The sequence below is a fragment of the Glycine soja genome, chromosome 20, assembly GCF_004193775.1.
Source record: "Glycine soja cultivar W05 chromosome 20, ASM419377v2, whole genome shotgun sequence".
NCBI lineage: Eukaryota > Viridiplantae > Streptophyta > Magnoliopsida > Fabales > Fabaceae > Glycine > Glycine soja.
Window position 1 is genome coordinate 13020173 of NC_041021.1, and position 16924 is coordinate 13037096.

The window sequence follows — 16924 nt, forward strand, 5'->3', positions numbered from 1 at the left end:
CATGAACGACAGGCAACAGGGGGGGCGACCGTTGTTCAGTACAATAGAAAAATGGAACCCATCCTTACGTACAACCTTCAGGCTAACATGGGTCCAAGTCTGGGGCATACCACCTCAGGCATGGAACTTGAAGCACATCAGGAGCATACTAGCGGCAATGGGGGACACGGTGGACGTCGATGATGACACAGAAGCCAAACGGAGGCTTGACAGGGCAAGGGTGCTTGTAAAGACCCAATGGAGACCGACAATCAATCATATGGTGGACGTTCATATTAGCGGCGACATCGGCAATAGCTTTAAAGTGTATATTGTTGAGGAAAGCGGAGGTGGAAGCCACGAATGTCGTAGAAGACGATGTAGTCTGAGTGGGACGTCTGACAAAATCGTCTCCGACGATTCCTCTCTCGGACATTTTTCTCTGCCCAGCAGTTCTTGCAACTACCGACACACTGCGGACCAGCCCGACGAGGTTGGGCGGTTCCGACGAACACCACACGGACGAAACAGTGGTGCTTCAATCGTGGGTAGACGACGCCGACTAAGCCCAACAGTTACTCCGTTTACCCAGCGGATCCGGTGATCGCTTTTACCCATTGGGTAATGGTATTAGCAGCAGCGCAAAAACCAGCACCAGTCACATCACACCAGAACTGGTGGGGTCAGCCACAACGGCTACTTATCCGAACGAGTTGAGTACTGCACAGGGATGGGTGAGGAGTGTTGGGGATGCAACCGCTGCAGGAGGGAGCCAGTTGAATCACGATATAGGAAACAATGGGAGAAAGAAATAAGAAAGGAAGAAGCTGGTTTGCATGCTTCTGATGTTGCAGATGGTGACGTGGCAAACATATTAAACGTGGCAGAGACTTATGAAGCTGGGGTAGCAAATATTACAAGTAATGAAGGCCAGGTGGGAGTTTGTTAAGAAAAAATACATGAGGACAGGCAGCCCAACCACGTGAATTTAGAAGGCCCACCTAAGACTAAAGGCACTTCTATATGCACCCCCCACAACAAAAACAAGTCTTCGGCCCAAATTGGCAAATTAACAATGGAGGCCATGGAAGCAGCTGCAAGGTGTATACCCGTAAGAGGTGGTCCCAAAAGAAAAGTTTAGTGGATCAACCTCCACTCACTAAGGAACCCACCATGAACTTACTTAAAAATCAAACTCAGCAACACCCATATCCCTTGAATCATGATTACTCTGCAATTCCGGAAAAGAATTATGTTGCAGAACAAGAGTCATCTCTTCACCAAGGTACTCAGGAACCTGATGGTCTATTACATCAAGAGGCTTCGGAAGTCTGGAATCGAGCCAAGATGTTGGGGGTTACAGAAGAAGAAGGCGCGCATTCAGTCATACCCAGACTCAAGGATATGGAGAGTAGAGATAAGAAGGAAGCAGAAAGGTTGGGAAATAGTTGTGGTTACCCATGAATATCATATCCTATAATATTAGGGGATTAGGGAGGGGTGTCAAATGGGCAACTATTCGTAGGTTGATCAAGTAGGAGCATGTTGATATGATCTGCATTCAGGAGACAAAGAGAGAGTCGGTTGATAAATCTTTGTGCCAATCATTGTGGGGAGACGTCGGAGTCAGTTGGGAGATGCAGTCAGCTAGTAATACAGCAGGTGGTATCTTGTGCCTTTGGAGTGAACAAACCTTTAAATTGCAGATGAAAGTTGTTGGAAGTGGTTTCATTTTTTTGAGAGGTGAATGGGTGAAGGAAGCTCAACAAGTCAGTGTTCTTACAATTTATTCTCCCTGCGAAATTCAAAACAAGAGGTTGCTGTGGGACCAAGTTAAACAGCTTAAACAGTCTTTATTAGGGGACCTTTGGTGCATCCTTGGTGATTTTAATAGCATCAGGGACCTTCATGAGAGATTTGGGATATGTCAAAGGGGTTCAGGCCCCCTAAAAGATTTATCTAACATCCAGCAATCTAGGATCCTAAAGGGTTTAGGCCCCCAGCAATCAGGTTGGGGTGGTTATGTCCTAAAAGAGAAAATAAAGACTTTGAAGCAAGTTCTGAAAAAGTGGAATAAGGATCATTTTGGTGACACTTTCAAGAGAGTCAAGAGGATTGAAGAGGAGTTAAACAAGCTAGAGGAGGAAACAAGCCATAGACAACTATCTATTCAAGAAGGGATGCGATTGAGACAGCTGCAGGAAGTTTTGTGGACAGCGGCACAAGCCTATGAGTCATTGCTGAGGCAAAAGACGCGTGTCAGATGGCTCAAGCAAGGAGATTGCAATTCCCGCTATTTCCACTTAATGATGAATGCAACTCGCAGGAATAACTATTTGAAGGGTGTTATGGTTGATGGCAATTGGGTTCATGAACCAGCCCTGGTGAAGGAGGAAGTCAAATCATTTTTCTCAAATAGATATCAAGAATCTGACTACCAAAGACCTACATTGGAGGGCATTTGCTTTCAGAAATTAAACCAACACCAGAATGATAGGTTGACTGCCCGCTTCCAAGAGGAGGAAGTTAAAAATGCCATATGGGATTGTGGGAGTGATAAATGTCCGGGACCCGATGGTCTGAATTTCAGGTTTATTAAGAATTTCTGGCAGCTTCTTAAACCTGATATTCTGCGCTTCCTTGATGAATTTTATGTCCATGGTGTTTTCCCAAAAGGTGGCAATGCATCCTTCATAGCATTGATTCCCAAGGTGGCTGATCCTCAAATTCTGAATGATTATCGTCCTATCTCTCTAATTGGGTGTATGTATAAGATTGTTGCTAAGGTGCTGGCCAATAGAATGAAGAAGGTGATGACTACTATTGTGGATGAAACTCAATCTGCATTTATTGAAGGAAGGCACCTTCTGCATAGTGCCTTAATTGTAAATGAGGTGATTGAGGAGGCCAAAAGGAGTAATAAATCCTGCCTTATATTCAAAGTTGATTACGAGAAAGCATATGACTCGGTGTCTTGGGGATTTTTGCTCTATATGCTTCAACGAGCAGGCTTCAGCTCTAAGTGGATCAAGTGGATTGAGGGATGCCTCAATTCTGCATCCATTTCAGTTTTGGTTAATGGCAGCCCTAAGGGTGAGTTCATCCCCAAAAGGGGATTACGCCAAGGGGTCCCACTTGCACCATTTTTGTTCAATGTGGTAGCTAAAGGGTTGAATGGTTTGATGAGAAAAGCTAAGGAGGAGAATATGTACAAGGCATATCAAGTGGGTTCCAATAAAGTGCAAATCAGTCTTCTACAGTTTGCAGATGATACTATCTTTTTGGGGGAGGCGGATATGGAGAATGTCAAAACAATCAAAGCTGTCCTAAGGTCCTTTAAACTTGTATCTGGCCTTAAAATTAATTTTGCCAAGAGCTCCTTTGGAGCTTTTGGTCAAACTGACCTTTGGAAGCAGCAGGCAGTCACCTATTTGAATTGTCAGTTGCTGGTTCTTCCTTTCAATTACCTGGGAATACCCATCGGAACAAACCCAAGGAGATGTACTATGTGGGATCCTATCATTCACAAATGCAAGAGAAAGCTAGCTAAATGGAAACAGAGAAATATATCCTTTGGGGGGAGAGTGACACTCATTCAATCCGTGCTAACCTCGATTCCTATTTATTTGTTCTCCTTTTTCAGGGTGCCTAAGTCAGTGGAAGACAAATTGGTGCGTTTACAGCGGAGATTCCTTTGGGGGGGAGGACTCGATCAAAATAAAATTGCATGGGTCAGCTGGAAATCAGTGTGCTTGCCAAAAGAGAAGGGTGGTTTGGGTTTAAAGGACATCAAAAGTTTCAATACGGCGTTACTTGGGAAATGGGAGTGGAATCTAATGCACCACAAAGGAGAGCTGTGGGCGAAGGTGTTGGATTCAAAATATGGAGGTTGGCGAGGCTTACCTGAAGTGGATAGGACGGGTCACAAATCAATTTGGTGGAGGGATTTACAGAAGGTTCTTTTTAGCACAAATAGTGGTCAGCTTATCCAAAAAGGATTCAAGTGGAAGGTGGGGAGTGGTGATCACATCAAATTTTGGGAGGATAAATGGACCGGGGAGGAGGAGTCTTTAGCAGAGAAGTACCCTAGACTGTATTCAATCTCATTGCAGCAGCATAAACTCATTAAATCCATGGGAATGTATCAAGACATGGGGTGGGAGTGGAACTTTACTTGGAGAAGAGCCTTGTTTGACAATGAGATCATCTCAGCGACTAACTTTCTCAGAGATATTGCAGGAATTACAATCCAGCAACAGGTTTCAGATACTTGGGAGTGGTCTGCAGATCCAGAGGGACATTATTCAACTCGCAGTGCCTATGATTTGATAGGAGAAGAAGCAACAGGTACCAGTCAGGAGGAATATTTTGAGAAGCTTTGGAGGATAAAGGTTCCAGCTAGATTTCTGGTGTTTGCGTGGAGGTTATTAAGAGATAGGCTGCCGACAAGAAAGAACTTGCAAGGAAGACAGATTCAACTCACAGATTTACTTTGTCCCCTCTGCAGAACCCATCAAGAGGATGCATCCCATCTTTTCTTTCACTGCAGCAAGGTTCAACCCATATGGTGGGAATCCATGTCATGGCTGCAACTTAAGGGTGCTTTTCCTTTAAGCCCAAAGCAGCACTTCCTTCATCATTTGGGTGTTCAACCTGCTGGTGGAAGAAATAATAGATGGTTTTGCTGGTGGCTAGCTTTAACCTGGTCCATTTGGAAACTTAGAAATAGTATAGTCTTCTCTAATGCGATTTTTGATGCTAACAAGCTGTTTGAAGAAGCCATATTCCTTCTATGGTCTTGGCTTAGGGGTTTTGAGAAGGATTTTTCAGTTCATTTCAATCAGTGGTCAAGTAACTTACCTCATAATTTTATGTATTAGCAGAGGATTTCTTAATTCTGCGATTTATACTTGTAAAATCATATGTATTTTGTATCCATAGCTTGGTTCCCCCTCAGAATATCTATGTCTGATTGTGGAACCATTTATATGGACCTTTTTGTATTATAAGTACCTCCGGTGCTTTTATCAATATAAATTACTTATCGTTGCTGATAAAAAAAAAAGGTATACAAGATATGCTGGTTTAAAGGGCCAATAAATCTACACAAATAATGGCAAAATAATCTGCCTATCAATCTTATTGACATATGTTAGATTTCAACTTAAAACCAATTGGCTCTAAGTAAAGTTACCCAACGGATATATAAGTTGCACCCCAAGAATTGAGGCAGACGATGTGGGACTTCCTAACACCCCCCTCCACAAATGCTTGCCAATACAGGCGAGCCTACTAGAATGGGCAAAAACTAAGATGGGCTATAGGCTTTGATACCATGTTAGATTTCAACTTAAAACTAATTGGTGCTAAGTGAAGTTGTCCAACAGATATGTAAGTTGCACCCCAAGAACTGAGGCAAGCGATGTGGGACTTCCTAACAATTATATCGCATTATATTTCATGGAACTAATTTTACTTTTTTCTCCCTTTAGGGTAGTTGTTGCATTGTATCAATTTATATTATATATATATATATATATATATATATTATATTTGCAGGCTACTAATTTTTTTTTATAACTTGTAGCAATGCCTCGTAAAGCCAAATGTTCAAAAAAGCGACCATCTCGTGGCATATCAAATTTGGTGCCCCTTGCTTCATCTCAAGGACATTCTGCACCTGTGGAGCCATCACTACAGCCTTCAACAACTGCGCAACCTTGTGCTCCTATGATCACCATTATCCCACCATCAGTTCCTACAGCTCAAAATATGGTCTCAACATCAGATCCACCATCACATAGTACATCACTGACCTTTGTTCCTCTAGGCTAGAATCAATATTGATTTTTTTTAAAAAAAAAAATTGATCACATATTGAATGGCACAATTTTTATTTTGTTTTGATAACTTGTAGCATAGCCTTGTAAAGCTAAACTTTAAAAAATGAGAATAACTTTTGGCATACCAAATTTTATGCCTTATGCTTCATCTCAGACATTCAATACCCATGGAACCACCATTACAGCCTTCTGAGTTGGCACAACTTTGTGCTCCTACTAGCACACTTATTCCACCATCAATTCCTATAGCTCAAGATCCAGTTTCATCATCAGATCCACCATTGCATACTATATCGCAGACCTTTGCTCCTCCACTGTTGACTTGATTTTTATTTTTTAAATTTTAGTTTAACTTAATGGTGACAACTGTGGATAACTCGTTGGTAGATACTCCATGAAGCACAATTGAATAAATGAATGGGTTAATATTTGTATAGCTTAATTATACATGATGCCATATTATGTTTGTGTGAACTAATTTTTGTTCTGGTAACTTGTAGCAATTCCTCATAAAGCCAAAAGGTCAAATAAGAGAGTATGTCGTGGAATATCAAATTTGGTGCCTCATGCATCGTCTCAAGGACATTCCGCACCAGTGGAGCCACCACTAAAACCTTCCAAAGTAGCACGGCCTCGTGTTCCTATTATCACCTTTATTCCTCCGTCAATTCCTACAGCTCAAAATCTTGTTTCAGCATCAGATCCACCATTGCGTAGTATATCACATATCTTTGTGCTTCCAAGCTAGATTCAATTTTGACTGTTTTGTTTTGGTTCAACTCAATTGCATGGTCACAGTTATGGATCAATGGTGGATTGATATGTTGTGAAACTCAGCTGAATATATGCATGGATTAATATTTGTATGGCTTCTTTGTGCATTATTGTATCATTATATTTGCAAGGTACTGATATTTTTTTTTAATTGGTAACTTTAGAAAGGCCTCGCAAAGCCAAGCTTTCACAAGGGAGAGCATCTCTTAGCATATCAAATTTGATGCCCTACACTTCATCCCATGGACATTCCACGCATGTGGAACCACCACCACTACGGTCTTCACAGGTGGCACATTCTTGTGCTCCTACTACTGTTGTTCCACCGTCAATTGCTACAACTCAAAATATGGTTTCATCATCGGATCCACCATTTCATAGTACATCACTGACCTTTGGTCTTTCAGGATAAAATCAGTTTTGAACTTTTTTGGTTTAACTTAGTTGCATGGTCACAATGGATAAATCGTGGATTTATATGTTGTGAAACACAACCTTGATATCTACATGGTTTAATATTTTCCTGTATAATGTTTTTCTAGCTTAATTATTCATTATATCATTATCACATTGTAGTCGCACCATACTAATTTTACTTTTATTTTTATGATAACTTATAGCAATGCCTCATAAAGCCAAACATTCAAAAAAGAGGGGATCTGATGGCATATCAAATTTGATGCCTCATGTTTCATCTCAAGGACATTCCATACATGTGGAGCCACCACTACCGTCAATTCCTACAGCTCAAAATCTGGTTTCGGCATCACATCCACCATTGCGTAGTAATATCACAGATCTTTGTTCTTCCAAGCTTGAAGCAATTTTGAATGTTTTGTTTTGGTTCAACTTATTTTGTGGTCACAATTATGGATCAATTGTGGATTGATATGCTGTGCAACACAACTGAATATTTGCATGGATTAATTTCTGTATGGTTTCTTTGTGCATTATTATATCATTATATTTGCATGGTACTGATTTTTCTTTTTTATTTGAATTGGTAACTTGTAGAAATGTCTCGTAAAGCCAAGTTTTCACGAGAGAGAGCATCTCTTGGCATATCAAATTTGATGCCCTTCACTTCATCCCATGGACATTCCACACATGTGGAACCACCACTACAGCCTTCACAGGTGGCACAATCTTGTGCTCCTACTATTACGCTTGTTCCACCGTCAATTGCTACAACTCAAAATATGGTTTCACCATCGGATCCACTATTGCATAGTACATCACTGACCTTTGTTCTTTCAGGATGAAATCAATTTTGAATTTTTTAGGTTTAACTTAATTGCATGGTCACAATCATGGATAAATTGTGGATTTATATGCTGTGAAACACAACATGATATCTACATGGTTTAATATTTTCCACTATAATGTTTGTCTTGCTTAAATATGCATTATATCATTATCATATTGTATTTGCACCGTACTAATTTTACTTTTAATTTTATGACAACTTGTAGAAGTGCCTCATAAAGCCAAACATTCAAAAAAGAGGGGATCTCATGACATATCAAATTTGATGCCTCATGCTTCATCTCAAGGACATTCCAGATATGTGGAGCCACCACTACAGCCTTCAGAGTTGGCACAATTTCATGCTCCTACTCTCTCCCATATTCCATCATCTATTCCTATAGCTCTGGATCCACTTTCACGCTGTACATCACCAACATTTGTACATCCAAGCTAGAATCAATTGGCGTTTTTTTTTAATGTCAATTATTTGCATGGTTATAATTGTGGGTAAACTGTGAATTGATACACCATGAAACACAACTAAATATATACATGCATTAATATTTGTATAAACATTATATCACATTTTATTTTGCAAGGTGCAATTTTTTTCTTTTCTGTTTTGTTTTTTGGTTGAAGTATTAAGTATAGCAATGCATGACATTATATTTGCATGGTACTAATTTTTTTCCTTAACTTTTTGGTAACTTGTAGCAGTGCCTCCTCAGAATGTATTTTCAGGCATACTAAATTTGATTCATCAAGCTGCATATCAAGGATATTCCTTACTTGAGGAATTACCACAGCCTCCTTCAAATTTGGCACAACCTTGTGCACCTACTATCACTGATATTCCACCATCAATTCCTACTGTTCAAGATCTGGTTTCACCATCGAATTTACCAAAGGGTTGTACGTTTCATTCCTTTGTCCAGGCTAGATTGAATTTTTATTTATTTTTAGTTTATCTTAGTTTCATGGTCAGTATGATGGATAAACATGGATTATATGCTGCACAACCCAACTGAATATATACATGGCTTATTCGCATTGTCCTAATTTTATTTTATTTTTTGGTAACTTGTAGTAATGCCTCGTAAAGCCAAACATTCAAAAAAAAGAGTATCTCGTAGCCTATCAAATTTGATGCCTCGTGCTTCTTCTCAAGGGCATTGCATACCCATGGAACTGCCACTACAGCCTTCAGAGTTAGCACAACCATGTGCGCCTCCTGTTGTCCTTGATCCATCATCAATTCCTGTAATTCAAGATCCGGTTTCATCATCTGATCCATCATCAATTCCTGTAAATCAAGATCCGGCTTCACCATCTGATCCATCATCAATTCCTGCAAATCAAGATCTGGCTTCACCATCTGATCCATCATCAATTCGTGCAAATCAAGATCCAGTTTCACCATCTGATCCATCAGCAAGTCCTGTAACTGAAGATCTATCATTACACACCATTGTCCCTCCATCTACTGTTACTCACCAACCCCTTGCCCCTTATTTTCGTCATTGTAGAGGACGAGAATGGGCTGTACAAGCTATAGGTAATAACATTTCTCTAGTTGAGTGGTGATCGTTATAATTTTATTCAGGCTCATTATGTTGTCTTTTGATAGATCAACACGGAAATACAAAAGAGATTCAGGTGACAAAAGCAGATGTGTTTCTGATGCCTCCTGGTCAACACATAGTAGTGTCATTTGATGGACAATTGCGAGCCTATGGAGATGCAGCAACACTGCTTTCTGGAGCTTGTGGACGAATTGTCACCGATTCAAAAAATGTTCCTATTAACTTTGAAAGTTGGACAAAAGTGCCAAAATCATACAAGGATAATTGCTTTAACATTTTAAAGGTATATCCATAAGCCTAATGTCAGTTTTTATTGGCTTGTTCTTTTTTTTTTAATAATGTACTAACATGCTTTTTTTTAGACTCTGTTTCATTTTCAAGCCTCTGAATCAACTGCTAGGCGTTATTGTTTACTTACCATGTCGAGAAAGTACAGAAATGGGAAGCATAAGTTGTGGACGAGTGCTTTTGACCCTTCGTTATCTAGAGAACAGCTAATCGCTAAAGTTCCTTATGGCATTCCGGAAGATCAGTGGTTGTCATTTATTGACAATCATTTGAAGCCAGAGTATCAGGTAGCTTTAACATATACTGGTTACCATTAATTTTATTTTTGGGCATGAATTTCAATTCATAACCTGCTCACACTCATATCATAGGAGTTATGTCGGAAGAATGCTGTAGTCAGACAAAAGCAAACTGTTCCACACACTGGTGGGGCTAAACTGTTGTCGAGGAAACAACATGAGATGGTAAGTAATTTGGTTATATTATTGGGTCTTAATGAGTAGTTACTTTTATTGTTCATTTGGACTTATATGAGCCATATTATTAGGAAGTAGAGCTTGGACGTCCCATTAGTCGAGTTGAATTGTACATTGCAACTCGCAAAAAAAAAGATGGATCCTTTGTCAATGAGGAGGCAAGGTCTATTGGGGTAAGATAAATGTGAAACTCTGCTACTTAAATTGAAACAAAAATGTGGTATAGTCTGCAATTTGTATTTTTATATTGATATATTGATTGTTTTTGTCAAAATCAATATATATATATATATATAAGTAGTGCTAGTTTATAAAAATACAAATTCTCCCTGCCAATATCTCATAGTCACACGTCCTGACATACCTATGATGCATTTTAAGATCCATATAACTACATCCAAATGATCTTGGCAGGGAGAATTCAAGAACTGACTCACTACACTGACTGCAAATGCTATGTCAGGACGTGTGACTTTGAGATAGTTTAGTTTCCCAACTAAACTTCGGTATCTTCCTATGTTAACAAAGGGATACTCCTAATCAGGTACCAATTTGACACTAGGGTCTATAGGAGTGTCCATTGGCTTAGCATTCATAAAGCCAGTTTCTTCTAGGATGTCAAGAACATACTTCCTCTGAGAGATCACTACACCATCCTTGGACTGAGCAACTTCGATGCCTAAGAAATACCCAAAGTTTCCCTAGGTCCTTAGTCTGGAACTGACGAGAAAGGTATTGCTTCAGTTGTGCTATGCCATGTTGATCTCCTCCAGTGATAGCAATGTCATCTGCATACACGAGGTAGATACATCCTTGTGGTGAATGGAGATAAAAAATTGAGTGGTCATCACTACGAACTGACCCAAACTGTTGTACAACAGTACAAAATTTGTCAAACCATGCTCTCGGAGACTGTTTAAGTCCATAGAGGGGTCTGCAAAGTCGGCAAATCATGGTAGAGGCCTCCCCCTGAGCAACAAAACCAGGTGGTTCCTCCATGTGTACTTCCTCCTCAAGATCTCCATGCAGAAAAACATTTTTAATAGTGTTGGAAGAGAGGCCAATGACATGACTGCAAGGGAGAATAACAGTCTGACAGAGTCCATCTTGGCCACAGTGAGAATGTGTCATAGTAGTCCTGATCAAACTCCGGAGTGTAGCCTTTTGCCACCAATCGGGCTTTAAAACGATCAATCTTGTCATTGGGTCCAACTTTACGGTTGTCTAACCAGCAACATCCAACTGGGGTCTTCCCAAGGGGGAGAGGAACCAAACCTCAAGTATCACTTCTCTGGAGAGCACACATCTCTTCAATCATTGCTTGTCTCCATTCTAGGTGGGATAAAGCTTCACTTGTAGGGTGAGGAATAGACACAAAGGACATAGAAAAAAGGCAAGTATAAAGTGAAGGAGAAAGATGATGATAACTCAAAGTAACATAATAAGGAGATGGGTTATGTGTGGAATGTGTACCTTTTTGAAGAGCAATGGGTTGGTCAAGGTTTGATGGAGGGTTGGGATTCAGTAAGGTGATTGGAGCTAGGGAAGAGTCGATCATGGTCTCATTGTCAACTGTAGGAGTAGGCACATGTGCCACTTGTGGTTGATTACGCTTGTGATATACCTCAAATGGTCAGTAATGAGGAGGATTCTCAAATGGTCAACTCTGAGGAGGATGCTCAGATGAGTGTTCTTGTGACACAAAGGGGAGAGGAACAATAGAAGTATGTCCAAGAGGGATAGATTGCTCAATATCACTGGAAGTAGAAGCAGACTGGTGCTAACTCAGAAAGACACATCAGCTGGGATGAAATAATAATTGAGTGTAGGAGAAAAATATCTATATTCTTTTTGGGACCGATTATAGCCTAGGAAGACACACTTGATGGACCGAGCCGATAGTTTGTCAAGACCAGGTGACAAATTATGAACAAAGCAGGTAGAACCAAAGACATGAGGAAAGATAGGATGTAGAGGGGTATGGGGAAACAAAACAGAATGAAGAATTTGATCGTTGAGGACAATTGATGGCATATGATTGACAAGATAACAAGTTGTGAGGACAACATCAAATGGTCAGTAATGAGGAGGATAGTGTGAAGGGACATTGTCATGGAGAAGAAATGTTCAAGTTGTTTCAACAAGATGCCTGTTTTGTGTTCGGCAACCCCATTTTGTTGAGGGGCATTGGCACATAAAGTTTGGTGAAGAATATCCTTAGATGCCATAAACTTTTGAAATTGATTGACAATACTGACAGGCATTGTAACTGTGAAGAGTTCTTATTGGAATCCAAAATTGGGTTTGAATTTCATTGTAAAACTGTTCAAAAATGGAAAATATTTCCGATCTATTTCTCATTAAAAATAGTCACATGCAATGAGTGAAATCATCTATGAATGTAACAAAACATTTGAAACCAAAGGGGGTTATTATTCGAGATGGACTCCAGATATCAGAATGGACTAAAGCAAAAGGGAATGCAACCTGTTTATTGACGAGTGTTTTCCTAACTGACTCGACTCAATGAGAAAAAGACAACTTGGATAAACTAGATACCAACTTCTGAAGAATAAGACCAGGATGTCCCAACTGAGCATGTATGGTAAGTGGAGATGTTGTGGCAGGACATGCCTGTGGTGAGGCTGATAGGTAATACAGACCATGAGACTCACATCTGGTGCCAATTGTCTATCCCGAATTCCAGTCCAGCAAGGTAACAGTATCTTTAGTGAATGTTATCAAACAATCATGGGATTAAAGGGACAATCTTTAGTGGTGAGGCAATGAACTAAAAGAAGATTAAAGGGACAATTAGGTACTAATAAAACAGATTCAGCTGTTAGGGAGAGGAGGGGATGGGTCGTGTCGATTCCCTGTGATTGTATTTGGGAACCGTTTGCAGCAGAGGTAATAATAGGTAAATTGCTGGTCATGGAAAGGGAAGAGAAAAGAGATTGGTGGATCATACCATGAGTTGCCACAAAATTGCTAAAGGATTCAAAAACACTCTTTTGCATTGCCACTATGTAAAGTATGAATTTTATTACCAAATTGAGTATAAATTTCCAGACAACTTTCGAAATACGGAAAACAACTCTGGCCATTCTTTCATTAAGATACAAGTATTCCTAGAAAAATCATCAATAAAAGTGACAAAATACCTAAAAGCTAACATAGATGGGACACGACTAGGGCCCCAAACATCTGAATGGGCAAGAGCAAAAGGATAATTTGTGTGGTGAGGAGTGCTGCCAGTGCCAAGGAATGTAGCTCAAACATGTTTGCCAAGCTGACAAGATTCACTCTCCAAGGACTGCAACTCAGAAAGGCTGGGAACCATTGCCTTCAATGTATTCGGACTAGGATGACCTAAATGATGGTGGAGAAGACTGGGAGACTCAATAGTGGTGCATGCAACAACTGTTGATGAGTGGAAGTAGTAGAGCCCATGTGACTCATATCCTATGTCAATCATCCGTCCTGTCCTTCGGTCTTTATACAAAAAGAATCAGAAAGAAAGGTAATAGAGCAATTAAGAGTTTGGGTGAGTAGGCTAACAGAAACAAGATTAAAGGGAGACAACAATGTTTAAAGATAAGGAGGGGGTGTGGGTGGGCTGTCCAATAACAATAACAGGGGTTTTAGATCCATAGGCTAAGGTTATGTGGTGGGAGGATTTGGTTTGTGACAAATTGAAGACAAGTGAGGGATTACCAGCAATGTGATCAGAAGCACCAGAGTCTATCCAAGATCCAACAAAAGGTGAGTGAGAGAGGCAAGCTGTAGAATTACAAGACTCAGCAATTTTAGCAGAAGCTTGTTGGGCTGCCTTGTACTGGAGGTAGTCTTTATATTAAGCATCTGAAAAAAATATTTTGTTGGGTCTTGGTCTCTAGTTGTTCGGACTCTAGGGACTGAGAATAAGCAACGGCTGCAGACTTATCAAGGGAGCCAATCAAATTATAGCACGTATCTTTGGTGTGTCCCATACGCTTGCAGTATGAACACTGTGGGTGTCCACCTCCGCCACTACAAGCACTTTCTCTACCAGTATAACTGTCTCGACCTTGGCCACGACCTCCACGTCTTGCAACAAAATTTGAAGATTCTCCACCTGTGGAAGAACCAATACCTGATATGGTTTCTTGGAAAGGAATCCTAAGAAGTCGTCCCATGAATTCCTCTGAGGTAGAAACACTGGGATTCATCAAAATTTGATTGTGAACAAACTCAAACTCTTTGTGGAGGTCATGGAGTACATACACCATACACACATTGTCCAACTTTCTGATCTTCTGGTCATCAGAAATTATAAGTGTCTTCAACGCACCGATAGCAGATTGAACTCTGCTACAGTACGAAGGAAGATTGTCGATCATGCTCAATGTAGACAAATTATGAATGGCATCATAGAGGCATTGGACATCGTTTGAGTATAAGTCTCGGGCTTTCGTCCATATGGCGTGACAAGTGTTGTAGTTGTAAAAGTAGACCATGAGTGTAGGATCGATAGAATGCCATAGGAGAACAACTAACTGTGCATCTGCCTTCTTCCAAAGGCCGCAGTCTGCATCGGGTCTCTTGGCAGGTGATCGGATAGCCCCTAGCCCATGAACCATATTTCCACAGCTGCTTGCCACTGCATATAATTCTTCTTGTCGAGTTTGCTAACGTAATAGAAGAAGTACCAGAAAAGACAAAGGAGACCGGACTTTTGGATGAGGGATCCGCCATCATAATGAATGAACAGTACCAGGACACGAGTGAACAATGACAGAGAAGCCAAACGAGTCAAAGGACACTTGTGGGGGTATAAAAATGTCGAACCACCTCTGAAACAGAAAGGGGGAAGCCCGACGAAAACTACGGAGGAAACCGCGTCTGAAACAACGGTCGGAAGGGTGGTGTGTGGGCTAGACGCACTGGCAGTGGCGCATCGGAAAATGAGCATGTGGATGATTGGATGGAGTCACTGGTGCCGGATCTGAATAGATTGGCACTGTCTGTCCCAGGTGCGGGTGGTTCACCTCGAATGGAGGTGGTTGTCGGGACAACCCAATCATCATCATGCCTTGACATGATTGGATTGGAACCTAACTTTGATACCAACTTGAATATCAGGAAGAGATTGACTGAATGCCTTGAGGAGAGTGATTCCTAGCTCCTTATTTATAATAATCAGAATGGCAAACAAATAATAATAAGATCCCTTGATTGTAGGGATTATACAATCAGAATCAATTGCATAAAAAACAGTAACTAAGAATAATAATTTAAATCTGGAAACTAAATCATATATCAGCAATGTAAATTAGGAAACTAAATCATATCTCAACAAGGTTGAAGTGTTTCTATCTTTTAGCCTGTTTCACTGATGAAATGAACTATCTGTGGAATAGATAATCAATATCTGCAAAACCGCATAATAATCTCATTCACTTACCTTTTTGCTTATTTTTTCTTATTGCTCTCTACATTTGAAATGTTCTATTGTTGCAAATCCCTTTGAATCTATAACCCCATCTTCTCTCCCTTGGAACATTTGGCCAATCAAATTCTTAAGGACTGCCTGATTGTCTGCCTTTGAATGTATATAATAATAATAACAATAACAATAATGTCACATTACAAATATATCCACAACAATCATAAATTTCAAAGGCTTTAACTATTTGTTTGTCATTATTTTAGTGTTATGTACATATTTTTTTTATGCACAGGAGAAGATGACACAAGAAATTAGTGAGTGTGCCAATCCTACAGAAATTTCAACTAATGATGCGCTTGCCAAAGTATTAGGACGAGATCACTGTGGTCGTGTACGTTGCTTAGGCTTAGGAGGTCTTCACAGTGTTGCATTTCAATCCACTGAAAAGTTTAGTGGCACAGGTAGAAATTTATCAAATTCTAATTCAGTTGAAAGTTCTCAACTGAAAGAGGAGGTTACTAGTTTGAAGACCAAGTTAGCAGCTTCTGAGGAAAATGTCAAGACATTACAAAATATAATGCTTACATACATACAAATGAAGGAAGGACACATCCCTAAAGAGTTGGGTGCTTTGTTTGATACTAATGTAGCGGTAATCATTTTTATACTCTCTGTTGAACCGAATAACGTTACTAACACGAGTTAGTGAATGGTTTAGTATCTTGTTTACATATATATCCTCTTAACCATGCTAACATGATGCAACATTGTCTTTCATAGGATGAAAATAGCGGAGAAGATATGTCAACATCAGAAAGTGGATCTTCATTAGATAGTAATCGTCATTAGAAATGACGGACTTGGTTATATTCTTTTGTACTGAAGTTTGACACTTTATTTAGTTTAACTTGCAGTATGTATTTTGTAACTTTCCTTTGTTTGGATTTTTGAAGTCGTTATTGGAGATCTATTGTGAACTTCTAAATCCTGTTATATTTATGATACGTGATTTCTTACACAAAATTTGAAAATATTTTTTATTCAAATGATAATTTACATGAAAAGTATGAAAAATATAACTGTTGCAAATATAGCCCCTTCCCCAAAAATAATTGACAATTATTGCCAATTTTCAAGGTATAGTCTTAGACTTTTAGTATATTTTGATTGGTCTAGAAAAATAGATTATTTCAAATTGATTATAGATATAATTTTGATTACATGAAATAATGTTTTGATATTTTATGTGAAAAGTGGTTTTTAAGATAATCTATTTTATTTCAATTGTTTAAAGGAGTTTAT

At 39.6% G+C, this 16924-nt stretch overlaps 1 protein-coding gene across 10 annotated transcripts in view; it reads left to right on the forward strand.

Annotated features, from left to right (window-relative positions):
- The window catches only part of LOC114403483 (proline-rich protein 36-like), a 32922-nt gene extending 16301 nt beyond the window's left edge, over positions 1-16621 (forward strand). For 2 of the 10 annotated variants that reach the window (XM_028366491.1, XM_028366490.1), the window contains 14 exons: positions 5567-5782; positions 6323-6538; positions 6761-6976; positions 7217-7381; positions 7611-7826; positions 8069-8266; positions 8559-8756; positions 8932-9399; positions 9472-9710; positions 9790-10002; positions 10087-10179; positions 10263-10364; positions 15915-16274; positions 16403-16621. In XM_028366491.1, the coding sequence (XP_028222292.1) occupies positions 5569-5782; positions 6323-6538; positions 6761-6976; positions 7217-7381; positions 7611-7826; positions 8069-8266; positions 8559-8756; positions 8932-9399; positions 9472-9710; positions 9790-10002; positions 10087-10179; positions 10263-10364; positions 15915-16274; positions 16403-16471 (2967 nt within the window). In that variant the 5' untranslated portion in view covers positions 5567-5568 and the 3' untranslated portion in view covers positions 16472-16621. The remainder of the gene's footprint in view (positions 1-5566; positions 5783-6322; positions 6539-6760; positions 6977-7216; positions 7382-7610; positions 7827-8068; positions 8267-8558; positions 8757-8931; positions 9400-9471; positions 9711-9789; positions 10003-10086; positions 10180-10262; positions 10365-15914; positions 16275-16402) is intronic. The other 8 variants (XM_028366494.1, XM_028366492.1, XM_028366493.1 and 5 more) reach the window with 8 other exon arrangements.
- Positions 16622-16924: the final 303 nt, after the last annotated feature.